The following is a 26,578-nucleotide window of genomic DNA, read 5'->3' on the forward strand; positions in this document are numbered from 1 at the left end:
ATGTCAAAATTGATCCAAGTCTCTGATGAATATTTCCAATATGTTGAATTGATGCCATGAAGATTAAATGTAATTCTAAAGCAAAAAAGGGTCCAATCTGGCACTATCAAGTTCTTTGCACTATTCTTTGTGCCCTGAATATGGTGCCACCAAATATCTAGATCTTCTATAAACTGATTTCAAGCAAACACACAGACATCAAAAGCAAAAAAATCCTGGGACAAACTGAGAAAATTAGAAAGAAGTAACCACATATTTCAGATGTGTTTCTCCTGAGTTCTTCTCCTATCATTTCCATTCTCTTCAAACAGCTCCATCCAATCTACTGCTTCATCACAGAGTAAATGCATTCAGTCCGAGTTTTTGTACTCTGTCTTCTTGGTCTGTTGGGCAGGTGAACATTTACAGCAGCATAATGTAGGTCAGCTGCATCTTGGTAACCCTGGAAATACAATATCAATAAAAGATAAATGATCTCACAAGATAATTATTTGTAGATACAAATGTAACTACAGTAGGAAATAATCACCTCTGCATTTGCTGCTGAATGAGCATAGACTTGAGACTCTGTAAAAAAGAAAAAAAGCTTCCTGAGTGAAAATAGGTACAGAGTTTAGCTTCTGTTTATATGATAAAGTAGTTACCTGTTTGGCTGTTGCCTCTCTTGTACAGCTTACGCAGTAAGAAAACCAGTACAGCATTCAGGATGGTGGTAAAGGTCAAAGCAAAGCTTAGAATATAAACTAAGTGCAGAGAGTTCAGCTCACCTGCAAAACCAGACGCCAGAAACAGAACTTTCAACTTCAGTCTTAGTCCTTAAAGATTCATTACCAAGTAATCATCAATAACTTGACCTTTTGACAAAAAAAAAACTTACTTTTAACATCCAGTTTGGTCCCTTTTCCAAACAGAATGTGTCCACATGAGGCGACAGCACAGTAGTAGGTTTCAGCGTTGGACATGTTCAGGTTCTCCATCAGCAAGTTGTATACACAGGTGTGTGTTTTTCTCTCACACTGACCATTCCCGTCTCCATGGGTGTAGATTAACTCTGGATGATTTTTCTTAGAATCTTTGAACCAGTAAACACTGTGTTCTCCATCACAGGTCCCATTGTAAACTGTGCAGCTCAGAGTTGCAGAACCTGCTGGTTGGATGCTTCCGGATTCTGACTGATGGACCAAAGCTTGGATGTGGAATCCAGAATCCTTCACCCACACTGTCGTCCCCTCTCCAAACTCAAACACAAACACAAACGAAAGACTAGTGGAACAGAAGTAGGTTGCTGTGTCTGAAAGCTGTACATTTGAAATTTTGAACTGGCTCTGACCAGCTTCAGTTTCCAGTCTGAAGCGTGGGTTGTCCTTGAAGTCACCATAAAATGTGCCATTTGTCTCTTTTTTATAGCTAACACAGATAACCTCCAGCTTCTTTCCCATTCTTTGAATATACCAGTAATATCTTGCAGCATCATCTCCATAAAGACATTGTAAAACCAAGTTTTCACCAACATCGGCTGATACATAGCTCCTCTTTTGATGCACAATCGGTGCTTTTTTCACAACATTCATCCTAACTGGAGCAAAGCAGAAAACAAATCAAAATTAGTTAATTTAGTTAGTTTATCCTGAAAAAGATAGACAATATTCTAAATAAGTCTGAATAGCTGTATAAGCAGCTTTTAAAACATAAATTACTTGTATAACATAAATGTTCTATAAAAACTGAACTCACCCATGTTCACTAAGAGCAGACATGTCAGGTAGAGGAGAAATTTTGAAGGTGTCATCTTATTGAAATTGCTGTGTTGAATGAAAAGCACTTCAACAGATTCTCCACTCCTCAGAGACAGGACTGTGCTGATTGGCTACAGAGAGAATGTGATCACATGATCACAGCTTCCTACTGTAGTAGTTTGTTCCTAAAGTAGACTGACATGGGGAGAGCTGTCTTAAGCTCTAACAGACTCCTCACAGCTAAAATCAATGGAAATGTCCTCATTTTTAATAAATACCAGTCAGAAAAATTCAACAGAATTCACTAACATAGCAAAATATAGCAAAATAAATATTCCCTTCTACTCAGATTTTTAACAGTTTATCCATAGTTTAGCATTTATAATCATTTGCTGTTATGAAGAGACATCTGCGCAGGAAACACTGCAACTCCCTGCTTGAGTGGTACTTGTTAATGTTAGTAACCTTATTCACGTTTCAAGGATTCATCTGGAAAATCCTCTGTGAAAATGTTCGGTGAAGGGTAAACATTTCATGAAATACTCTTACCGGGATTTCAGTGAAGCATCTGTAAATGGAAACACCAATGAACTTCAGCTAGTCAGACCAGGAAGTGATCAGAGGGGATGCTTGTGATGTCATTAGACATGTTCTGGTGTTGTCCGTTAAGTGGCGAAAAGACACTAATGGTGGAATATTTCAGCAGCTCAGATACTCTGAAAACATGTCTAAAAGAACTGTTGATCAATCAGCTGTCCTGAGATGAAGGACGTATTCACACTGGTGCTGTTTGGTCCACTTCCACTGATAGAATGGTTCATTTGGGCTAGTGTCAACATGGTATTTGCACATGGTGCACATGTGAACCAAAAAAGTGAACTGATGGGTATTTTTCTATCATAAAATAAGACACAAAGAACTCAGAGTGAAGTCAGCTTCATCGCGATGGGGAGAGACGGTGGTTCAGCACTCAGAGAGTGTCTGGTGTCAACTCTGAAGTCTCAACCCCAGCGCAGCCTCTTTATTGAGCAGCTATCACACTTCAGTAGAGCAAACAAAGTTCAAGCAAAGTTCAAACAGGGAAACACATCAGCATACAACACTTTATGACCCTTATCACACAGAGCTGTGACCACCACATCCTGGTGCTGTTTGGTCCACTTACACTGATAGCATGGTTCATTTGGACTAGTGTCAACATGGTATTTGCACATGGTGCACATGTGGACCAAAAAAGTGAACCATGGTCTACTTGAAACCCAGGGGTTCTTGTTCACTTACAAGTGGACCCTTGTGTGGTTTGCTTACAGTGTGAAAGCAGCCAGACCTTTCAGGGAACCACAGACAGGAAGTGAGGTAGGACATGTTGTGGCACAGCATCCTGAATAGCTCGCTGCCTCTGCTGCTGCTCATACTGGACAGGTAAAAATCACTTAAGGTTTTTGGTCCTGGCCAATGAATGAGCTGGATTTTTTTTCTTTCTTCTTGATCTGTAATCAGGCCGGGACACAGGGACACAGTTGAGGGCCCCTATGGGGCACTTACTGGCAGCCAGACCAAATGACATTTTTGCTGTAGATTTTACGTTAATGGAACCGGCCAGGGATGGTAGGGAAAATGTGTTGGTATTGACCGATGTGTTCTCAAAGTTCACCTTGGCCTTTCCTACTAGGGACCAACTGGCGCCCATAGTGGCCAACATCCTCATCAAGGAGTGGTTCTATAAATATGGAATACCAGCTAGACTGCACTCTGATCAGGGCCGGAACTTTGAGGGGGAGATAATCCACCAGTTGTGCGCCATGTACAGTGTGCAGAAGTCTAGGACTACCCCGTACCACCCCGAGGGCAATGGCCAGTGTGAACGGTACAACTGGACGATGCACGGCCTCCTTCGCACCCTGTCCCCAGAACAAAAACTCTCTTGGCTTCTACCGGTGGAGACGAAGGTCTCTCTCCGGGATAAGTCACACCGTGGGCGGAACAAGATACAGGATGTATGGGCCCCAGACGTTTGGGAAGTGGTCACCTCGCCTGATCAAGGGGGTCAGGTTTATGGGGTGGCACCAGTACATCGGCTGACAGAAGTACGACATGTACACCGCACCATGGTAAAACCCGTACCAGTCATAACCCACCCCGTTTCCTTAAGGGAGGTGGAGAATCCACCTGTTGAATCTGACACAGAAGATGGGGTATGGGTAGCCATGGAGCAGACGCCGCTCCATGACAGGGGACTGGTGCCCGCTCAGGGTGGCGTGGCCGCTGGGGAGGCCACGGCTACGGCACCGCCGCTAGAGGAGTCGGCAGAAGGTTTCTGACCCCAGGCCACCCTGAGGAGATTTGCCAGATCGACCGCTGGGAGACATTGTGACCCTCATCGTTTGCCGATTTCGGCAAGTGGGGGCGGGATGGGGGCTGCAGCCCTTTCAGTTACCAGTACGACTAGTTCCGCAATAGCATGGTTCAGGCCTTGGATGTAGAGCATTGTCGGGCCGCAAATTCAACAGCTGGGGGGTAGAATGTAACCGGACGGAACGAATGTAACCGGAAGGAACCAGAAGGAGCTGGCGACACACTTCCGGGTTGGCGAACTGCGCGCACACCGGCTTCGTGATTGATGGCTGTTATAAAAGACAGCTAGGACGCCACAATAGTAGGTTCGTGTGCGTAGTCATCTGCATCCATTTGCATCGTGCACCCCTGGCTCGGTAGGTAAACGATTTAAGGTTGTTGTAGTCTGTGTACAGAACAGCATGCTGAATTGCCTTCTCCCCTGCCGGTGTAGGTACCATTTTAAGGTCCAGGTGATTCATCGCCACACGAGCGGAACACCTTACAAGGATAGAAGGTACGGCGTCTAGGGCGTGTGTTTTATTATGTTTTATTATTGGGAATAATGGTTCCTTTTCTTGTGTTTTATAAAGACGGGTGTACCAGGAGGGTTTGGGGTCGTTCTCTGCCTCCTGTCTTTTGATGAAAAGGTAGCCGTGTGTGTGGCAAGCTTTGCGTGGCACCTAGAGTTTTTATTAATCATTTCATTTTGTTTGTTTATAGGGGCCAACCTCCTTGCCACTGCCGTTTTGTTCCGTGTATTTTTATTATTTTTCTAGAACTACTTTTATTGATTATTTATTTCTTCTTTTGTTTCTTTTTTACTAATACTTGTCCATTGTTGTGTTCCCCTCAGGATACTGATTTTAAGCTGTTACCAGTGGTTGGTGTGGAGGCCTCACAGTGGCGACAGCAGACAGGACTGGGTGTGGAGTAGGGTGGCCCATCACCGAGTCGTCTGTGATGGTTTTGCTTTTATTATTTATGTATAGTGGAATATAGGTTGCTGTGGTTTTCTTAAATCTAATTAATTGGTTTTATTGCATATTGTTTTTAACGAAGCGGATTGGGCCCGCTCGGTATTCACACTCCACGTTGACCTTTTCTTTCTGGTTATAGCTGTCGCCAGTTGGGTGGACCCTCCCTCCTGCTGTGGATTAGGGTTGTATTTTGTTTTGTATTTTTTTGTAATAAACATTGTGATCTTGAGGGGATAAGTTGCCTCAGCCCGTCCTTTACTAAACAGGATTCTGTATTGGTAGGATCTGGGCGCTTAATTAAGGTAATTGTCCAGGAAAGAACCCTTGTTTTTTCTGGTTTGCTGGACCTCAGCGCACGGTCACATACTAATTGAAAACATAGTAACCTGACTAACACAAATTCTTCATTTTACTTTAACCTAGAACAAGAACCTAAAACCTAAAACCTGATCCTAACAATAACATAACAAAACCTGACTAAAAGACCTGAACCTTAACATGACATTATCAACCAAGAACCCTAAAGCCATGATATAAACAAAAGCCTACGCCTCATGATCCCAAAAAAAGGTTTTAACTCATTTAAACATAACACCCATGATCATGTCAGGGCCCACACATATCCCATAATCATGACATATGCTTTTATACAAGCTGCTCCTATTTATATAATATTATTATGTTAAGTTTATTTGAGCCCTTTTAAAGTTAACTTCCTAGTGTTTTGTGGACGGATCCCCAAAATATCGCTTCCTTATAGCAGCATTAAGCCTGATATTAGGGACTGGGGTGTATCTGTGGGGCATGGGATTAGTTTATTAAGTAGGAAGGTGGGGGTGTTTTTGTGTGCTTTACCGAGTACTTACTGGAGCCATATCTGTTTAGCTCTCTGCATGAGCTGACTAGATACATCTTGCTGAGGGCTAAAGTTTTTCATGGGCACAACCCACATAGTTAATTCTACACAACAAACAGACTCTCCAACAGTATCAGGTTTATTGCCAAAAATTATTGTTATAACAAAGAAATAATCCACAAAACACAGAGTTAGTTAAGTCATTTTATTTAAATACAAGATCACGATTTCATCACACAATATCATCTTGGGCGTAAGTGCACACAGCTTTTTCAGTACTTGGTTGAGCCAAAGAGCTGGACAAATCTTTCTAACTCATTCTGAGTAGAAGAGTTAAGCTAAGTGCGGAAATGCTCCTTAAACAACTGAGTCTTTAGCTTGCTCTTAAAAGTGGATAAGGACTCCGCGGATCGGATGGAGTTTGGTAGATCGTTCCACCACTGGGGGACAACAGAGGAGAAGAGTCTAGCCATGTTGTGGTGGGAGCACTACGCGTTTTCAGCTGGCAGAGTATAACTGTCGAGAGGGAGTGTAGCTCTGGATTAAGGAGTGGAGGTAGACCGGAGCCATTTGGGTTATTGTTTTGTAAGCAAGTCAACATTGTGTGTCCATGCCCTTTAGAATGGCACATAAGAGTATTCTCTGAAAGCTGTCGGTTTATTAGTTTTCTTCCGATTTATATAAATGTCTCCAATTTTAAGTGTCATTTTCTGTGAGATTAGACATCATTTGCTGTCATGGTAGGCTCTGTAATTCTTTTAAGGTTTGGAAATCATCACGAATCCTGTATCTATCCAAAACAAATGCAGTATAAATGTCACTAGAAGTCAAAGTTTCTTTATTTTAGCACATTTTAAAGACAAACTCAGTTTGCTAAAGAGTAGCAAAATTCTGGAAATCTCTAAGATAGTAATCAAACTGTTGAAATAAACAGTAAAACATTTAAAAGGAATATATACATAGAGATCAAATGAAAATATAGATCAAATAAAAACCAGAATAAACTGAATGTTACAGTTACAAAAGAGGAAGAGAGAGAAATAAAAACATGCGAAGGCCTTACAGAGTATAGACAGTTCAACATCAAACCCTGGAAGTAGCAATAATACAGGGTAAAATCAATACTGTTTTAAAATATGTGTAGAAAATATTAAATAACCACAACAAAATTAAAAGTGTTCAACAGGATGAGGGTTTCCCAATCCGTCATTTCTTTTTTAAGTATTATATTACACTAACTACCCAAGTTAGTAGCTCCACTTATTTAATTGCTGCACATAAACAGCAAATCAGGAAAAGTCGAAATGATGAAGACGACTTGCTGAAGTTCAAACTGAGCATCAGAATGAGGAAAAACAGGGATTTAAGTAACTTAGATTGTGGCATGGTTGTTGGTCTGAGTATTTACTTGGATTTTCACACACAACCATCTCCAGGGTTTCCAGAGAAGGTCTACTGAATAGCATCTCTAAACACACAACACAGCCAACATTGAAGGAGATGGGCTGCAGCAGCAGAAGACCAAACCGGGCGCCTCCTGAGGCTACAATTCACACAGACTCACCAACACTGGACCATAGACCATAGAGAAGCGCTGCTGGTCTGATGAGGCTCCATTTCAGCTCCACTTTCAGATGCTAAGCTCAGAATCTGCTGGAAACATCATTTACCCAAATTTCCATGAGGGCTCTCTGAAGGGATTAATAAAGTATTTCTATTCTATTCTATAAATCATGGATTCATCCTGCCTTGGATCAATGCTTCAGGCTGCTGCTGGTGTAATGATGTGTGATATTTTCTTAGTTTCTTTAGTACTAATGTGGCATGGTTTAACCACCACAGCCTACCCGAATATTGTTGCTGACCATGTCCATCCCTTTATGACCACAGTGTAGCATCTTCTGATGCTACTTCCAGCAGGATAATGCACCATGTCACAAAGCTCAGATCATTTCAAGCTGCAGAAACTGTGTGATATTAGGTCAAAATTGATCCAAGTCTCCGATGAATATTTCCATGAAGATTAAATGTAATTCTAAAGCAAAAAAGGGTCCAATCTGGCACTATCAAGTTGACCCTAAATAAGTGGTTGTGAGTGTTTCTGGGTCGGTGGTTAGCATCTTATTCTTTGTGCCCTGAATATGGTGCCACCAAATATCTAGATCTTCTATAAAATGCTTTCAAGCAAACAAACGGACATCAAAAGCAAATAAATCCTGGGACAAACTGAGAAAATTAGAAAGAAGTAACCACATATTTCAGATGTGTTTCTTCTGAGTTCTTCTCCTATCATTTCCATTCTCTTCAAACAGCTCCATCCAATCTACTGCTTCATCACAGAGTAAATGCATTCAGTCCGAGTTTTTGTACTCTGTCTTCTTGGTCTGTTGGGCAGGTGAACATTTACAGCAGCATAATCTAGGTCACCTGCATCTTGGTAACCCTGGAAATACAATATCAATAAAAGATAAATGATCTTACAAGATAGTTATTTGTAGGTGCAAACTTAACTACAGTAGGAAATAATCACCTCTGCATTTGCTGCTGAATGAGCATAGACTTGAGACTCTGTAAAAAAGAAAAAAAGCTTCCTGAGTGAAAATAGGTACAGAGTTTAGCTTCTGTTTATATGATAAAGTAGTTACCTGTTTGGCTGTTGCCTCTCTTGTACAGCTTACGCAGTAAGAAAACCAGTACAGCATTCAGGATGGTGGTAAAAGTCAAAGCAACGCTTAGAATATAAACTAAGTGCAGAGAGTTCAGCTCACCTGCAAAACCAGACGCCAGAAACAGAACTTTCAACTTCAATCTTAGTCCTTAAAGATTCATTACCGAGTAATCATCAATAACTTGACCTTGTAACAAAAAAAAACTTACTTTTAACATCCAGTTTGGTCCCTTTTCCAAACAGAATGTGTCCACATGAGGCGACAGCACAGTAGTAGGTTCCAGCGTCGGACATGTTCAGGTTCTCCATCAGCAAGTTGTATACACAGGTGTGTGTTTTTCTCTCACACTGACCATTCCCGTCTCCATGGGTGTAGATTAACTCTGAATGATGTTTATTAGAATCTTTGAACCAGTAAACACTGTGTTCTCCATCACAGGTCCCATTGTAAACTGTACAGCTCAGAGTTGCAGAACCTGCTGGTTGGATGCTTCCGGATTCTGACTGATGGACCGAAGCTTGGATGGTGAATCCAGAATCCTTCACCCACACTGTCGTCCCCTCTCCAAACTCAAACACAAACGAAAGACTAGTGGAACAGAAGTAGGTTGCTGTGTCTGAAAGCTGTACATTTGAAATTTTGAACTGGCTCTGACCAGCTTCAGTTTCCAGTCTGAAGCGTGGGTTGTCCTTGAAGTCACCAAAAAATGTTGCATTTGTCTCTTTTTTATAGCTACCACAGATAAGCTCCAGGTTCTTTCCCATTCTTTGAATATACCAGTAATATCTTGCAGCATCATCTCCATAAAGACATTGTAAAACCAAGTTTTCACCAACATCTGCTGATACAAAGCTCCTCTTTTGATGCACAATCGGTGCTTTTTTCACAACATTCATCCTAACTGGAGCAAAACAGAAAACAAATCAAAATTAGTTAATTTAGTTAGTTCATTCTGAAAAAATATAGAGAATATTCAGAATAAGTCTGAATAGCTGTATAAGCAGCTTTTAAAACATAAATTACTTGTATAACATAAATGTTTTATAAAAACTGAACTCACCCATGTTCACTAAGAGCAGACATGTCAGGTAGAGGAGAAATTTTGAAGGTGTCATCTTATTGAAATTGCCGTGTTGAATGAAAAGCACTTCAACAGATTCTCCACTCCTCAGAGACAGGACTGTGCTGATTGGCTAAAGAGTGAATGTGATCACATGATCACAGCTTCCTACTGTAGCAGTTTGTTCCTAAAGTAGACTGACATGGGGAGAGCTGTCTTAAGCTCTAACAGACTCCTCACAGCTAAAATCAATGGAAATGTCCTCGTTTTTAATAAATACCAGTCAGAAAAATTCAACAGAATTCACTAACATAGCAAAATATAGCAAAATAAATATTCCCTTCTACTCAGATTTTTAACAGTTTATCCATAGTTTAGCATTTATAATCATTTGCTGTTATGAAGAGACAACGGTGCAGGAAACACTGCAACTACATGCTTGAGTGGTACTTGTTAATGTTAGTAACCTTATTCACGTTTCAAGGATTCATCTGGAAAATCCTCTGTGAAAATGTTCAGTGAAGGGTAAACATTTCATGAAATACTCTTACCGGGGTTTCAGTGAAGCATCTGTAAATGGAAACACTAATAAACTTCAGCTAGTCAGACCAGGAAGTGATCAGAGGGGATGCTTGTGATGTCATTAGACATGTTCTGGTGTTGTCCGTTAAGTGGCAAAAAGACACTAATGGTGGAATATTTCAGCACAGATAATCTAAAAACATGTCTAAAAGAACTGTTGATCAATCAGCTGTCCTGAGATGAAGGACGTATTCACACTGGTGTTTTTTGGTCCACTTCCACTGATAGCATGGTTCATTTGGGCTAGTGTCAACATGGTATTTGCACATGGTGCACATGTGGACCAAAAAAGTGAACCATGGTCTACTTGAAACCCAGGGGTTCTTGTTCACTTACAAGTGGACCCTGGTGTGGTTTGCTTACAGTGTGAAAGCAGCCAGACCTTTCAGGGAACCACAGACAGGAAGTGATGTAGGACATGTTGTGGCGCAGCATCCTGAATAGCTTGCTGCCTCTGCTGCTGCTCATACTGGACAGGTAAAAATCACTTAAGGTTTTTGGTCCTGGCCAATGAATGAGCTGGATTTTTTTCTTTCTTCTTGATCTGTAATCAGGCCGGCTGTTTTGGATTATCGGGACAAATCTGCTCGTAACACACCACAGACCAAATGATGATTGTACAGAAAAAAATTATATTAGTCAGGATAATTGGGCGGTTGCCATCCTTGGTTGGGTGGAGGCAAAATCGAGACAAAAACAGCCTGAAAATCTTTATGTGTGTACCAGGCTTTAGTGACAATTTTAGCAATTTCCCTCCCGATCAAACAGATCTGTGGACCATCCTGGCGGTAGTACACCATTAGCAAAAGTCTGTGTTTTCATTTAACATACCTTCAAACTCTCAGGGTGCATTCACACCAGTCTTTCTGAAAGTTTGCTTGATAGTAGGTGTGAATGCACAACCAAACTCTGATGGGGATCAATGATGCAAACTTGTAGCTCTCACTTCGCTTTAAGAGAACCAACTGCAGGACGTGGACCACAACATGTGTAAACAGAAATTGTCCAGCATTAACCAACAGATAAACTACTTTTCTTGTTTGTTGGTTGTCTCCTTCAGTAATTCTTGATGCAGCGCCACCTCTGGCAAGGAGGGAAATATGTTATTCAACAGGTTCAATGCATTTTACTAGGTGCAGTGAAGGCAAACCTGGACTGTAAGAAGGTTGCAACCCCCAATTGAACCCATATGTCTAGCAGACAGCAGGCGTGAATGCAGCCTAAAACAGCTGGATTGCTGCAGTTCACTCAAACTTTGATTTTCTGAGTTCTATGTGTTAGATTTGAAAAAAAAAGTCATTACTATATAACATTTTGACAAAGATAGATAAGCTATTAAGTATTTCCTATTTACAGTTTGTGTAACTTGTGGTGGGAAAAAATATTGTATAACAGCAGTTCTTTGCTCCATATTGAACCCAAATATGTTCTTCATATAGTTACTGTAATACTGACATTTTTTTAAGGATGGCAAAGTTGTGTAGCAGGATACAGATGCATCTTATTAGATTTATTAAATTACCAGCTCATCAATCGCTTGCAATCCATTGGTGGCTGCAGCGGGTTGTTACCGTTTGTCACTGAACACTCACATCGTGAGGGTCTGGTTTGCCGGCTGGACTACAGATACTGAGGTAGCCATGCAGCGCTGGGTAACTGATTGAAACAGACGTACGTTCTTCACCAACTGCTCCATGTAGTGCCAGACGGATTCGGTTTCCCCTCCCCACATCTAACTTAGCTACAGATGCAGCAGAAACGAGCTCCAGGCCCGTTGGAGAGACAGGAGCTCGAGCCTGAGGTGCTGGGGCTGTTGCGACAGTGGGACTGACTGAGTGTGAGGAATGGGTTGCTGCACCGAAATTACAGTTGACCCAATGGCGGCGATTGTGTTTATCAGTTGGTGCTCCCGGAAAGCCTGAGAGAAGAGGTATTTTAAACAGCTTCACACTTACCACGGACACCAGGGCATTGAGCACACTACGGAACTAAACCGCCAGAGGTGCTATTGGCCTGGTATGGGGCAACAAATTAAGGACTGGTGTCAGCTGTGTGAGCGGTGTGTATTGGCAAGGGACACAGGGACACAGTTGAGGGCCCCTATGGGGCACTTACTGGCAGCCAGACGGAATGACACTTTTGCTGTAGATTTTACGTTAATGGAACCAGCCAGGGATGGTAGGGAAAATGTGTTGGTATTGACCGATGTGTTCTCAAAGTTCACCTTGGCCTTTCCTACTAGGGACCAATGGGCACCCATAGTGGCCAACATCCTCATCAAGGAATGGTTCTATAAATATGGAATACCAGCTAGACTGCACTCTGATCAGGGCCGGAACTTTGACGGGGAGATAATCCTCCAGTTGTGCGCCATGTACGGTGTGCAGAAGTCTAGGACTACCCCGTACCACCCCCAGGGCCATGGCCAGTGTGAACGGTACAACCGGACGATGCACGGCCTCCTTCGCACCCTGTCCCCAGAACAAAAACTCTCTTGGCCTGAACATCTTCCACAGCTACTCTTTAGTTATAATACAACACCTCACCAGACCACGGGACACTCCCCTTACTCATTGATGTTTGGCCGTGAGCCTCAGTTGCCGGTCGATTTTTAATTAGGACGGGTTGAGGAGCCCATCAGAGGGGAGGTGTGTACGTGGGTATATGATCATCAGAGGAGACCGCAGGCGGCGATAGAGAATGCTAGGGACAGAATGAAATGAGTGGCTATGCTGCGTAAGGAGAGAGCTGACAGGCGAAGTGATGATGGGATTCTACCGGTGGGGACGAAGGTCTATCTCCGGGATAAGTCACACCGTGGGTGGAACAAGATACAGGATGTATGGGCCCCAGACAGTTGGGAAGTGGTCACCTCGCCTGATCAAGGGGGTCAGGTTTATGGGGTGGCACCAGTACATCGGCTGACAGAAGTACGACATGTACACCGCACCATGGTAAAACCCGTACCGGCCATAACCCACCCCGTTTCCTTAAGGGAGGTGGAGAATCCACTGGTTGAATCTGACACAGAAGATGGGGTATGGGTAGCCATGGAGCAGACGCCGCTCCCTGACAGGGGACTGGTGCCGGCTCAGGGTGGCGTGGCCGCTGGGGAGGCCACGGCTACTGAACCGCAGATAGAGGAGTCGGCAGAAGGTTTCCGACCCCAGGCCACCCTGAGGAGATCTGCCAGATCGACCGCTGGGAGACATTGTAACCCTCATCGTTTGCCGATTTCGGCAAGTGGGGGCGGGACGGGGGCTGCAGCCCTTTCAGTTACCGGTACGACTAGTTCCGCAATAGCATGGTTCAGGCCTTGGATGTAGAGCATTGTCGGGCCGCCAATTCAACAGCTGGGGGGTAGAATGTAACCGGACGGAACGAATGTAAACGGAAGGAACCAGAAGGAGCGGGCGACACACTTCCGGGTTGGCGAACTGCGTGCACACCGGCTTCGTGATTGATGGCTGTTATAAAAGACAGCTAGGACGCCACAATAGGGTTGTATATTGTTTTGTATTTTTTTGTAATAAACATTGTGATCTTGAGGGGATAAGTTGCCTCCGCCCGTCCTTTACTAAACAGGATTCCGTATTGGTAGGATCTGGGCGCTTAATTAAGGTAATCGTCTAGGAAAGAACCCTTGTCTTTTCTGGTTTGCTGGACCTTAGCGCACGGTCACATACTAAATGAAAACATAGTAACCTGAGTAACACAAATTCTTCATTTTACTTTAACCTAGAACAAGAACCTAAAACCTAAAACCTGATCCTAACAATAACATAACAAAACCTGACTATAAGACTTGAACCTTAACATGACATTATCAACCAAGAACCCTAAAGCCATGATATAAACAAAAGCCTACGCCTCATGATCCCAAAACAAGGTTTTAACTCATTTAAACATAACACCCATGATCATGTCAGGACCCACACATATCCCATAATCATGACATATGCTTTTATACAAGCTGCTCCTATTTATATAATATTATTATGTTAAGTTTATTTGAGCCCTTTTAAAGTTAACTTCTTAGTGTTTTGTGGACGAATCCCCAGGATATCGCTTCCTCATAGCAGCATTAAGCAATATATTGGGTGCTGGGGTGTATCTGTGGGGTATGGGATTAGTTTATTAAGTAGGAAGGTGGGGGTGCTTTTGTGTGCTTTACCGAGTACTTACTGGAGCCATATCTGTTTAGCTCTCTGCATGAGCTGACTAGATACATCTTGCTGAGGGCTGAAGTTTTTCATGGGCACAACCCACTTAGTTAATTCTACACAACAAACAGACTCTCCAACAGTATCAGGTTTATTGCCAAAGATTATTGTTATAACAAAGAAATAATCCACCAAACACAAATTTAGTTAAGTCATTTTATTTAAATACAAGATCACGATTTCATCACACAATATCATCTTGGGCGTAAGTGCACACAGCTTTTTCAGTACTTGGTTGAGCCAAAGAGCTGGACAAATCTTTCTAACTCATTCTGAGTAGAAGAGTTAAGCTAAGTGCGGAAATGCTCCTTAAACAACTGAGTCTTTAGCTTGCTCTTAAAAGTGGATAAGGACTCCGCGGATCGGATGGAGTTTGGTAGATCGTTCCACCACTGGGGGACAACAGAGGAGAAGAGTCTAGCCATGTTGTGGTGGGAGCACTAGGCGTTTTCAGCTGGCAGAGTATAACTGTCGAGAGGGAGTGTAGCTCTGGATTAAGGAGTGGAGGTAGACCGGAGCCATTTGGGTTATTGTTTTGTAAGCAAGTCAACATTTTGTGTCCATGCCCTTTAGAATGGCACATAAGAGTATTCTCTGAAAGCTTTCGGTGTATTAGTCCTCTTCCGATTTATATAATTGTCTCCAATTCAAAGTGTCATTTTCTGTGAGATTAGCCATCATTTGCTGTCATGGTTGTAATTCTTTTAAGGTTTGGAAATCATCATGAATCCTGTATATGTCTAAAACATCTGCAGTATAAATGTCACTAGAAGTCAAAGTTTCTTTATTTTAGCACATTTTAAAGACAAACTCAGTTTACCAAAGAGCAGCAAAATTCTGGAAATCTCTAAGATAGTAATCAAACTGTTGAAATAAACAGTCACACATTTAAAAGGAATATATACATAGAGATCAAATGAAAATATAGGTCAAATAAAAACCAGCATAAACTGAATGTTACAGTTACAAAAGAGGAAGCGAGAGAAATAAAAACATGCAAAGGCCTTACAGAGTATAGACAGTTCAACATCAAACCCTGGAAGTAGCAATAATACAGGGTAAAATCAATACTGTTTTAAAATATGTGTAGAAAATATTAAATAACCACAACAAAATTAAAAGTGTTCAACAGGATGAGGGTTTCCCAATCCGTCATTTCTTTTTTAAGTATTATATTACACTAACTGCCCAAGTTAGTAGCTCCACTTATTTAATTGCTTCACATAAACAGCAAATCAGCAAAAGTCGACATGATGAAGACGACTTGCTGTAGTTCAAACTGAGCATCAGAATGAGGAAAAACGGGGATTTAAGTAACTTAGAATGTGGCATGGTTGTTGGTCTGAGTATTTACTTGGAATTTCACACACAACCATCTCCAGGGTTTCCAGAGAATGTCTACTGAATAGCATCTCTAAACACACAACACAGCCAACATTGAAGGAGATGGGCTGCAGCAGCAGAAGACAACACCGGGCGCCTCCTGAGGCTACAATTCACACAAATTCAAGCAAACAAACAGACATCAAAAGCAAATAAATCCTGGCACAAACTGAGAAAATTAGAAAGAAGTAACCACATTTTTCAGATGTGCTTCTCCTGAGTTCTTCTCCTATCATTTCCATTCTCTTCAAACAGCTCCATCCAATCTACTGCTTCATCACAGAGTAAATGCATTCAGTCCGAGTTTTTGTACTCTGTCTTCTTGGTCTGTTGGGCAGGTGAACATTTACAGCAGCATAATCTAGGTCACCTGCATCTTGGTAACCCTGGAAATACAATATAAATAAAAGATAAATGATCTCACAAGATAGTTATTTGTAGGTACAAATGTAACTACAGTAGGAAATAATCACCTCTGCATTTGCTGCTGAATGAGCATAGACTTGAGACTCTGTAAAAAAGAAAAAAAGCTTCCTGAGTGAAAATATGTACAGAGTTTAGCTTCTGTTTATACGATAAAGTAGTTACCTGTTTGGCTGTTGCCTCTCTTGTACAGCTTACGCAGTAAGAAAACCAGTACAGCATTCAGGATGGTGGTAAAAGTCAAAGCAACACTTAGAATATAAACTAAGTGCAGCGAGTTCAGCTCACCTGCAAAACCAGACGCCAGAAACAAAACTTTCAACTTCAATCTTAGTCCTTAAAGATTCATTACCGAGTAATCATCAATAACTTGACCTTTTAACAAAAAAAAACTTACTTTTAACATCCAGTTTGGTCCCTTTTCCAAACAGAATGTGTCCACATGAGGCGACAGCACAGTAGTAGGTTCCAGCGTCTGACATGTTCAGGTTCTCCATCAGCAAGTTGTATACACAGGTGTGTGTTTTTCTCTCACACTGACCATTCCCATCTCCATGGGTGTAGATTAACTCTGGATGACTTTTCTTAGAATCTTTGAACCAGTAAACACTGTGTTCTCCATCACAGGTCCCATTGTAAACTGTGCAGCTCAGAGTTGCAGAACCTGCAGGTTGGATGCTTCCGGATTCTGATTGATGGACCGACGCTTGGATGGTGAATCCAGAATCCTTCACCCACACTGTCGTCCCCTCTCCAAACTCAAACACAAACGAAAGACTAGTGGAACAGAAGTAGGTTGCTGTGTCTGAAAGCTGTACATTTGAAATTTTGAACTGGCTCTGACCAGCTTCAGTTTCCAGTCTGAAGCGTGGGTTGTCCTTGAAGTCACCAAAAAATGTTGCATTTGTCTCTTTTTTATAGCTAACACAGATAAGCTCCAGGTTCTTTCCCATTCTTTGAATATACCAGTAATATCTTGCAGCATCATCTCCATAAAGACATTGTAAAACCAAGTTTTCACCAACATCGGCTGATACAAAGCTCCTCTTTTGATGCACAATCGGTGCTTTTTTCACAACATTCATCCTAACTGGAGCAAAACAGAAAACAAATCAAAATTAGTTAATTTAGTTAGTTCATTCTGAAAAAATATAGAGAATATTCAGAATAAGTCTGAATAGCTGTATAAGCAGCTTTTAAAACATAAATTACTTGTATAACATAAATGTTCTATAAAAACTGAACTCACCCATGTTCACTAAGAGCAGACATGTCAGGTAGAGGAGAAATTTTGAAGGTGTCATCTTATTGAAATTGCCGTGTTGAATGAAAAGCACTTCAATAGATTCTCCACTCCTCAGAGACAGGACTGTGCTGATTGGCTACAGAGAGAATGTGATCACATGATCACAGCTTCCTACTGTAGCAGTTTGTTCCTAAAGTAGACTGACATGGGGAGAGCTGTCTTAAGCTCTAACAGACTCCTCACAGCTAAAATCAATGGAAATGTCCTCGTTTTTAATAAATACCAGTCAGAAAAATTCAACAGAATTCACTAACATAGCAAAATATAGCAAAATAAATATTCCCTTCTACTCAGATTTTTAACAGTTTATCCAAAGTTTAGCATTTATAATCATTTGCTGTTATGAAGAGACACCGGTGCAGGAAATACTGCAACTACATGCTTGAGTGGTACTTGTTAATGTTAGTAACCTTATTCACATTTCAAGGATTCATCTGGAAAATCCTCTGTGAAAATGTTCGGTGAAGGGTAAACATTTCATGAAATACTCTTACCGGGGTTTCAGTGAAGCATCTGTAAATGGAAACACCAATGAACTTCAGCTAGGACGGCAAGAACGTATTCACACTGGTGCTGTTTGGTCCACTTCCACTGATAGAATGGTTCATTTGGACTAGTGTCAACATGGTATTTGCACATGGTGCACATGTGGACCAAAAAAGTGAACCATGGTCTACTTGAAACCCAGGGGTTCTTGTTCACTTACAAGTGGACCCTTGTGTGGTTTGCTTACAGTGTGAAAGCAGCCAGACTTTTCAGGGAACCACAGACAGGAAGTGAGGTAGGACATGTTGTGGCACAGTATCCTGAATGGCTCGCTGCCTCTGCTGCTGCTCATACTGGACAGGTAAAAATCACTTAGGGTTTTTGGTCCTGGCCAATGAATGAACTGGATTTTTTTTCTTTCTTCTTGATGGGTAATCAGGCCGGGGAATATTGCCCCTAGTGATCAGCTGTTGTAACTAAGGCCTGGTACACACATAATGATTTTTTTAATCTTATGAGATTTTTTTTCTAGTCAAGATCTCACACGTGAAGATAAGAAACCAGGCATTTAACAGTTTTGATCTTAATGTGTGTGGTATGCTCTGATAATCATAGAACAACATACACATAACGATGCTGATCTACAATCTATTCCTTTGAGCTTGACATCTCAGGTGACCAAACATCATTTAACAAAAACGTAGAAGAACTGTAGCAACAACCGGAACAAAACCTAAGACGAAACATAATAACAACCGAAAAACACAACACACAGCATGGAAGGGGATATACAGGACGAGCGAACGATGGTGGTCTTGGGACTATTGTTAACAGAAAAAGCCAGAGCTGAAAAAAATAACAGACTGGAGATGGCGTGAACACAGACTTTTATTTACTTCCTTGTTCCCCAGCCAGCTCGCTCTCTGATTGGCTACATTCTGTACCACGTCACCATCCACACAGTCACAATTCACAAGTCATCTGTGTTCCTCAGAAATCGGCTCTGAAATATTGAACATGTTCAATATTTCTGATTGTCAGCTACGACCCGTTTCCGAGCTATGGAAGCCCATTTCCGTCACTCTGATGAAAAAAAAAAAACATAGTATCTCATAATTATGACTTAAGTATCTCATTATTATGAGATCCTATCTCATTATTATGAGATAGTATCTCATAATAATGAGATACTATCTCATAATTATGACTTAGTATCTCATAATTATGAGATACTATCTCATAATAATGAGATACTTAAGTCATAATTATGAGATAGTATCTCATTATTATGAGATACTATCTCATAATAATGAGATAGTTAAGTCATAATAATGAGATAGTATCTCATTATTATGAGATACTATCTCATAATAATGAGATACTTAAGTCATAATTATGAGATAGTATCTCATTATTATGAGATACTATCTCATAATAATGAGATAGTTAAGTCATAATTATGAGATAGTATCTCATTATTATGAGATACTATCTCATAATAATGAGATAGTTAAGTCATAATTATGAGATAGTATCTCATTATTATGGGATAACTTGAATAAGCTCCCTCATGTTCTAAGGAGACGGTTGAGGGACATTTGGCTTGATAAACAAAAATGGATGTTGACAAAATCATTGAGCAATACTTCAGGAGGGGTTTTACAAATGTTGAAATCTTGCAAGTGTTGGAAGAATCTTACAACATCAAAATAAGCCGCCGGACATTGGAGAGAAGACTACAAAAAAAGAGCCTTTGGCGGAGAAAAAACAAGACCGACGATGCAGAAGTGGCCTCTTTTATTGAGCGACAACTTCAAGGATCTGGTAGACAGCACGGCTACAGGTGGATGCACCAGAAATGCTGGATGGCTGGAATCATCACGGACCGAGAAACAGTACGTCTTTTGATGCGGCTATTGGATCCAAATGGGGTTGACCTGCGTGCTCGAAATCGCTTGAGAAGACGCTCATATGTCAGTCGAGGACCAAACTATGTTTGGCACATTGATGGGTATGACAAACTAAAGCCTTATGGGATATGTATTAACGGATGCATAGATGGCTTCTCCAGGAAAATGATCTGGTTAGAAGCATATAAAACCAACAGTGACCCTCGCATTATTGCTGGCTATTTTATTGATGCTGTGATGGAGTGCAATGGATTTCCACAAAAGATCAGAACAGATCATGGCACAGAGAACACTCATGTTGCAGCGATGCAAAGTTTTTTGCACACCGAGGAGCAAAATGGTTTTGACTCTGTTATCCTCGGTCCAAGTACTGGAAACCAAAGAATAGAACGGTGGTGGTGCACCTTGAGAAGTGAATGTGCCCAGTTTTGGATGGACCATTTTGACCAGCTGAAAGCTGATGGCTATTTTGTTGACAGCTTTCTGGACAAATCACTGATCCAGTTTTGCTTCCTACAAACCATACAGGTAATTCAGATGTATTTCCCACATTTTGCGCATCAGTTTAAAATTGGTTATAAGTAAAATACAAAATTGTTTTCTAATAAACATTTTCTTTCTCTTTTCTTAATTTAATCATACAGGCTGAGCTGGATGAAGTTGTCCGTGCATGGAATGACCATCGTGTACGATCTTCAAATAATCCTAGGGCTCCCAATGGACGTCCCACATTAATGCATGCTGTCCCCAACCTGTATGGAGTCCCAAATTTTTTACAGCCTGCCAGTCTAACAAAGCTGGAAATATGTGTAGAGGAATGTCATTTCAAGGACTTTCCGTGTGATATAGACGTATTTCACTTATGCACAGAATTCATGGCGGAGCACAGACTGGTAATGTCAGATGATGTGTATGAAATTACTAATCTTTATATAAGACTCCGTCAAATGATTAGTGATGAGCTGGGGGAATAGATCATCTAAATCACGCAGCTCTACAAATACATCAAGGCCAGTGTATCGATATGGTCTCACGGTTTAGGATACGCTATAGGATTATGGAAAAAACTAAACTTCATGAGTGAGATGTTTCTATACGTTTTTTTTTTCGAAGTAGAGGTTAAGATCTACCTATTTTAACTCCTCTGTATTTAAACTAATCTGTGATTGCACAATAGTATGGCCTCTTGTTCAATACAACACTCAATATATTTAAAATGTTCAGGTTATCTCTTTTCTTATCCTTACCTGTTGGGGACATATACTGAATTTAAGGACAGCAGTGTTGTCTATCTACATGTGGTGGTTTGTCATTTTGTTTCAGCTCTGTTTACTGTATTTGGTAATTAGGCATAAATGTAGTCATGTATTACTCTTCAAATTTATATTTCAGTGTTTTTGTGATTCTTAATTGATTTCCAGTGCAACAGCAAATCAAAAACACATTCTATATTGAATTCATAATAAATTTATTAGCAATGTGCTGACAAAGAACAATCCATATCAAGTGCTTAAAAATGCTTGTTTTGGTGTGCACATATCAGATCAACATAGTAGAAAACAACAAGTTGGGCCCAGTACAACAAAACAAAATAGAACCACATGTATACCCTTTAGCAAAAAAGAAAGTAGTTTGGAAAATGGTTATTTTATGAATATTAATGCAGTGTAACAAGTACATTTATTAACAGTTGTGCATCAGAATAAGATTTAAAGAAGAAAAAAACTGTTCCCATTGTTGTTTGCTGTGGCTGTGAACTTTTAAACATTTCCTACAGTGATTTTCACCTATTACTGCATCTTTTAATGTGCCAGCTAACATTTAACAGAGAAAGAACAAAACTCAACATTTTTATATCTGGCTTCATGGCTTTTCAATGACAGAAGTTTTTGCAGTACATGTTCTTCCCTTTAGTTAACAGGTTAACAGGTCTGAATAAAAAGAACTTGGTCATTTGTAGTAGAATATCCACACTCTTTAAAGATAAGATGTTTCTTTGGCAACAATAATTACACAACATTAGATGTGCTTATTTTACGACAATAAAATACATTTTTGCACAACCAAATGATATACTTTTTTCTTTGTGAATATGTGGACAAGCTCAAATAACCCGAATAAGATTCTACAGATCATGAATCATTTATATTTTGTTTGAGAAGAATAATGTTTAGAAGCCTTGCTGACTTTTGATAACCTATCCTTAAACAAAACAACATGTCCTGGATTTCATTTACATTGTTGGAAGTGGGCATTCATTGGTAACTGTGGTTACCAAGATTTGCTATCAGTTCTTCCTGGTTAACAGTTTTACTGCAAAAACAAGATTTTGCCTGACATAAACATTTGACCTCCTTTTTGTTAAATCTGAAGAATGTTCTAACATGTCCAATCTTACAAAAAAAAAAAACAGAAACTATATCAAGAAAATGTGAAAAAATAAATCCCTCAAAACATCTTTTTTTGATGTTGATAGATGATTTGTTTCTTTAAATAGCCACTTCAATCTTTTTTTCCTATTTGATTAGTACAACTGTGATGCTGGTGTAATAAATGTACCCCTTTCAAACTTTAAATGATGTCCATGACCCACACATTAGACTCCAAAACTTTGTTCATTTCAGCACTAAAGTCTGGATAGCTGTCATAATAGACTGACAGTTCAAGGACACAGCTACATGTGTGAGCCACAGGTCTTCTCAGAAAGCCTTGAATCTTGGTGAAATGGATAAAAATTCTCTTATCCAGGAACAGATCTGAACCTGTGCAGAATCGTAAAAACAAGGACAGATGCTGCCAATCTGCATTCCTGACATATGTGCTAACGTACCTCTGGATGTCCTTCTGATGGACATTCATTTCCTGAGGAAAGACAATGGACTTCAAAACTTTTCTTGCATTTGGTTGCAAGTTTTCATACACCGAAGCAAGGTCCTGGAACCTGTTCCCAGTGATACTGAGTACTTTAGCCCATTGTTCAATAACATAGGCAGGCTCTTGAACAAGTGTTTTATGTGCAAGTTCCTGGAGGATTTCATTTGCATTGTTGGCAGTGGGCATTCGTCTGCAACTTTGGGTATCAAAAATCTCTATCAATTCTTCTTGGTCAACACTGCTAAAGTCTGATTGCCATGACTGAAACACAGAACGCTCAGATTCAGGCATGTACTTAAGAAAATTCTCCACCACATCACTTTTAACCTGTCCAAAGGCAGCTTGCTCTAATATGACAGGTGCAATTTTCACAGGAAGATATTTCTCTCTTGTCCATCCAAAATCAATTATTCGACCTACACTCTCCCACTGCTGCTCCCCATAATCATGTCTGAGAAAAGGCACTTTGTAAGCATTTCCTGTCGTACACTGGTCATAGAAGTCTTTCCAGAATTCAGAAAGACAGTCTCTAACTACTCCTCCATCATCATACGCCATCTCAAGTGTTCCATCTGGGAGGACAAGTTGGATTTTAAAGTCGCTGTCTAGAAGTTCATCATCACAGAAGTGTGCTATGAGCTCAGGAAGTACCTGGCCTCTGTGAACAACCAGTATCTTCTTCCCTGTCTGGGGAGATGATGTGGTTTGTGGGGACATTAGCAGAGTATCATCCAAAATCTGTGGCTCACTGTCAGAAAACTCACCCACAAACACTATGTTACTGCTATCCAAAACCTCTTCCCCAAGCTCTATGGAATCCGGTGAGAAGCTAATATTGTCACCATTTGTGCTGCTTCCAAACAAAATCAAGTCAGGTGGGACTGTTTCGGATATTGTAGACTGAATGGTTGCTGCAACATTTAAAGCAGACGATGAGGGGACCTGACACAGAGAAGTGTCTTGATCCTGAGAAAATGTTGAAGAAAAAACTTCAACACGACTGTTTGGTGGGTATTCTTCTTTTTACAAGTGGTCAGATAAAACCTGATAATGGGGAGTTTTGTATCATTATACAACTGTCCTACTGTGACTTTGTCATCTACTGCCACTTCCTGGTAATCTTTTAGATCTACCTCAAAATCTGCTACGGACCCTTCTCTGTTTGTTCCATTTGGAAAGAATAGGCCAACTGCCATCTGAATTAGGTCACTTTTTCTAGCATCCTTTGCTACATCGACCCTCCTTGTTCCACCACCTTTTTTCGCTCTCACTTGCTTAAAAGCCTGTTTTGCTTCATCATAAACCATCCAGCCTATTTCTATTTTTCTCTTTGATTTCAGAGCGTTCTTCTTTGCAGTTGCATCCGATTCTTCCTCTTGTTCCGTAGTGTTGCCGGCTTCATCTGCAGTTCTTCTTCTTTTACCCAGTTTTGATTTCAGGCGCTCAAACAGCTTTGATTTGCGACTGTTTGGGGTGCCACTTCCCATTCTTTTACAATATCCTAACAGGGCTAGGCGGTCACCATATGATGGCAAATAAGCCTTCAACTCTTCATCTGTCATCAGCTGAATGACGCTGGCATCAATCTAATTCAGGACAGTGAAATATATTTTGTTTAAAACAACAAAGATGGCAACAGAATTACATTTAAGTTATTTGAATTCACTTATTTAATTTTATAAGACTTATGCATTAAAAAAAGAAGTTTATGAAATACTTTTCAACAATGTACCTTCTCTTTTAACATGGACTCAATAGTTTCCTCAGGAATATTCCTTTGTCTCAGGAAATCACATAGGTCATCCATTCTGTGATCGTAAACTGAAAGAAAAGATACACAAGGCTATCATCAGATGTTTCCAATGTAATGTCAACCAAGTCATACAACAAATTATAATTTTACCTGTTGTTACTAAGTGGTTAGTAAGTTATAGTGAAAGCATGTCACAAACTTTAACAATAAATGTTAAGAAACCTTTTTAAATTCACAAAATAGAAAAGAAAATATTGCTTTCAAATTACAAAGAGCTGTATATTTCAATGTTCACCTTGTGTTTCACAATAAAGCAGGAGAGAAACTAAAAAATTAAACAAGTAAACTGCAGAGCATGTACAGTGGTGGAAAAAGTTATTGAAGACCACGTGCATTTGGGAAATGTCTAATCCAATCCAATCCATTTTTTCTAAGCACTCTTAAAACAAGAGCATTGTACCGAAGCACTGTACAATAAAAGCAAGAGATAAAAGAGATGCATACAAAAGAATAAAACAACAATAAAACAATAATTACATGTTCAAATTACATGTTCAAAATTGTGCATTATAAAAGACTCATAGGTTTTCGAATGCAATTTCTTTAGTACAGTCACAGCAAAATACCAAAAAAATAAATGAAAAATGAAAAAAGCCATTAAAATGTTTTGATTAGAAAATATTCGTAGTAGTGAACATTTCAAATTTCAAATCTTTTTCCACCACTATAGCAGCCTTTCAGTATAGGAATGGACGGAGAGACATTCTATAGCAAAGAAATCCCTTCATACCTTAATTTCTTCAGAAAAGGCTAGTTGAGCTGTTCCACACCTTCTCGTCTTCTGTCATTCTGAAACAACCTGCACTCTACAAAAGTAAGATTGTGAGTAAGTGAGACTGTTATTATCCTGGTACAGTATTCTGATCAGACATGGTGACCTGTGTTAAAATAGCTCTGAAGATGATGAAAAGACTCAAAATAACCAGTATAATGAGGTGCTTTGTAACAACTAAAGTCGGTGTAACTCAGAACTGAGCTTTATAAAGTTTGTATCCACAGCCTGTTGAACAGTCAATTACTTTTTTCTACCACAGGGTGTCGCTAATTGCTAATCGGCGACATCCCCTTCTTAAAAATTACCAGACTACTTGCGGATTAATAGCCTATTAAAACCTTATACGACTCCAAGGAAATCCGTTGTCAGGTGAGGCAGTCAGCAAACAACAACAATCTTTCCCAGGATCGTAGTATCTGATAAATCCTCACAACAAAGGAGCAAATTATTCACACGCACAGCTGACTAATATTTTATGCTTGTACGTTCAAACGCCGATGACGCAATCTATGAGAATTCTAGCTCTTGTCTACTCCACATCCTTAGCTTCCAGCTCTGCACGGCCGTTTGGCAAGCTCTTCACAATGGAACGTGACACGCCATAGCCTACTAATTGATTCCTCTAGTCTAGGCCGATATCACTGGATAGTAGTTTCTGAAGGATATCAGTTCTCAGTTACAAACGGATCATTTTCTCGCCCCCAGCCCTTTTAGAAAGTAAGGAATATGGAATTATTCCTATTAGGGGTTTACAGTGTAGTCGTGGTTGTAATGAGTAGCTAAGTCTCATCTGCCCCGCAATAGGCAAGGATCTTTCAATAAAAATTAGTAAACATCAGTAATGATCGACAACTACTTTTCTTCGGATTGCAGCAGTCCAGCCTTGCAGCGCATTTTTGATGATCTATTTGATTTGGCCCTTACACAACATTATGCTTCTAAAGTCAGTGGTTTATATGCACCCAATTACCCTTTCATAACTGGAATATTATCAATAACCCGGTTGCACAATGCCATATAAACACCGACAGAAACGCGAAGTTGGGCACATTACCGCATTTTAAAAACCCTTGTATTACCCCCGGATTTACTCTTTTTCCAACCCGAATATTTGGGCATGTAAACGCATGTCGGCATATCTGAGCAAGGAATATTAAATTGTGTCCTG

At 40.4% G+C, this 26,578-nt stretch overlaps 3 protein-coding genes across 3 annotated transcripts; all 3 read right to left on the minus strand.

The window, feature by feature from the left end:
• Nucleotides 1–322: 322 nt before the first annotated feature.
• On the minus strand, nucleotides 323–1,798 carry LOC121639326. The gene is made up of 5 exons (XM_041984487.1): nucleotides 1,735–1,798; nucleotides 878–1,576; nucleotides 645–767; nucleotides 530–567; nucleotides 323–442 (listed from the first exon to the last, which is right to left on the minus strand). The coding sequence occupies exons 1-5, from the start codon at nucleotides 1,787–1,789 to the stop codon at nucleotides 323–325; spliced, it is 1,035 nt and encodes a 344-aa protein (XP_041840421.1). The 5' UTR covers nucleotides 1,790–1,798.
• Nucleotides 1,799–8,229: 6,431 nt separating this feature from the next.
• Nucleotides 8,230–9,688, minus strand: LOC121639894. The gene is made up of 5 exons (XM_041985489.1): nucleotides 9,636–9,688; nucleotides 8,784–9,476; nucleotides 8,552–8,674; nucleotides 8,437–8,474; nucleotides 8,230–8,349 (listed from the first exon to the last, which is right to left on the minus strand). Exons 1-5 carry the CDS (start codon nucleotides 9,637–9,639, stop codon nucleotides 8,230–8,232), a joined length of 978 nt encoding a protein of 325 aa, XP_041841423.1. The 5' UTR covers nucleotides 9,640–9,688.
• A 2,106-nt stretch (nucleotides 9,689–11,794) lies between these two features.
• On the minus strand, nucleotides 11,795–17,548 carry LOC121639327. The gene is made up of 4 exons (XM_041984489.1): nucleotides 17,496–17,548; nucleotides 16,644–17,336; nucleotides 16,412–16,534; nucleotides 11,795–12,135 (listed from the first exon to the last, which is right to left on the minus strand). The coding sequence occupies exons 1-4, from the start codon at nucleotides 17,497–17,499 to the stop codon at nucleotides 11,795–11,797; spliced, it is 1,161 nt and encodes a 386-aa protein (XP_041840423.1). The 5' UTR covers nucleotides 17,500–17,548.
• Between the last annotated feature and the right edge of the window lie 9,030 nt (nucleotides 17,549–26,578).

This window comes from Melanotaenia boesemani, chromosome 5 (assembly GCF_017639745.1).
Source record: "Melanotaenia boesemani isolate fMelBoe1 chromosome 5, fMelBoe1.pri, whole genome shotgun sequence".
Taxonomy (NCBI): domain Eukaryota; kingdom Metazoa; phylum Chordata; class Actinopteri; order Atheriniformes; family Melanotaeniidae; genus Melanotaenia; species Melanotaenia boesemani.

What these genes read in the sequence shown, in the direction of transcription:
- LOC121639326 (XM_041984487.1), bottom strand. Translation starts at nt 1,789, where the DNA reads ATGACACCTTCAAAATTTCTCCTCTACCTGACATGTCTGCTCTTAGTG. An exon ending in GACCAAACTGGATGTTAAAA is followed by an intron (nt 768 to 877) that starts GTAAGTTTTTTT and finishes CTGGTTTTGCAG; the next exon opens with GTGAGCTGAACTCTCTGCAC. An exon ending in ATTCAGCAGCAAATGCAGAG is followed by an intron (nt 443 to 529) that starts GTGATTATTTCC and finishes TTGTATTTCCAG; the next exon opens with GGTTACCAAGATGCAGCTGA.
- LOC121639894 (XM_041985489.1), bottom strand. An exon ending in GACCAAACTGGATGTTAAAA is followed by an intron (nt 8,675 to 8,783) that starts GTAAGTTTTTTT and finishes CTGGTTTTGCAG; the next exon opens with GTGAGCTGAACTCTCTGCAC. An exon ending in GAGAGGCAACAGCCAAACAG is followed by an intron (nt 8,475 to 8,551) that starts GTAACTACTTTA and finishes TCTTTTTTACAG; the next exon opens with AGTCTCAAGTCTATGCTCAT.
- LOC121639327 (XM_041984489.1), bottom strand. An exon ending in GACCAAACTGGATGTTAAAA is followed by an intron (nt 16,535 to 16,643) that starts GTAAGTTTTTTT and finishes CTGGTTTTGCAG; the next exon opens with GTGAGCTGAACTCGCTGCAC. An exon ending in GAGAGGCAACAGCCAAACAG is followed by an intron (nt 12,136 to 16,411) that starts GTAACTACTTTA and finishes CTCTTCTCTCAG; the next exon opens with GCTTTCCGGGAGCACCAACT.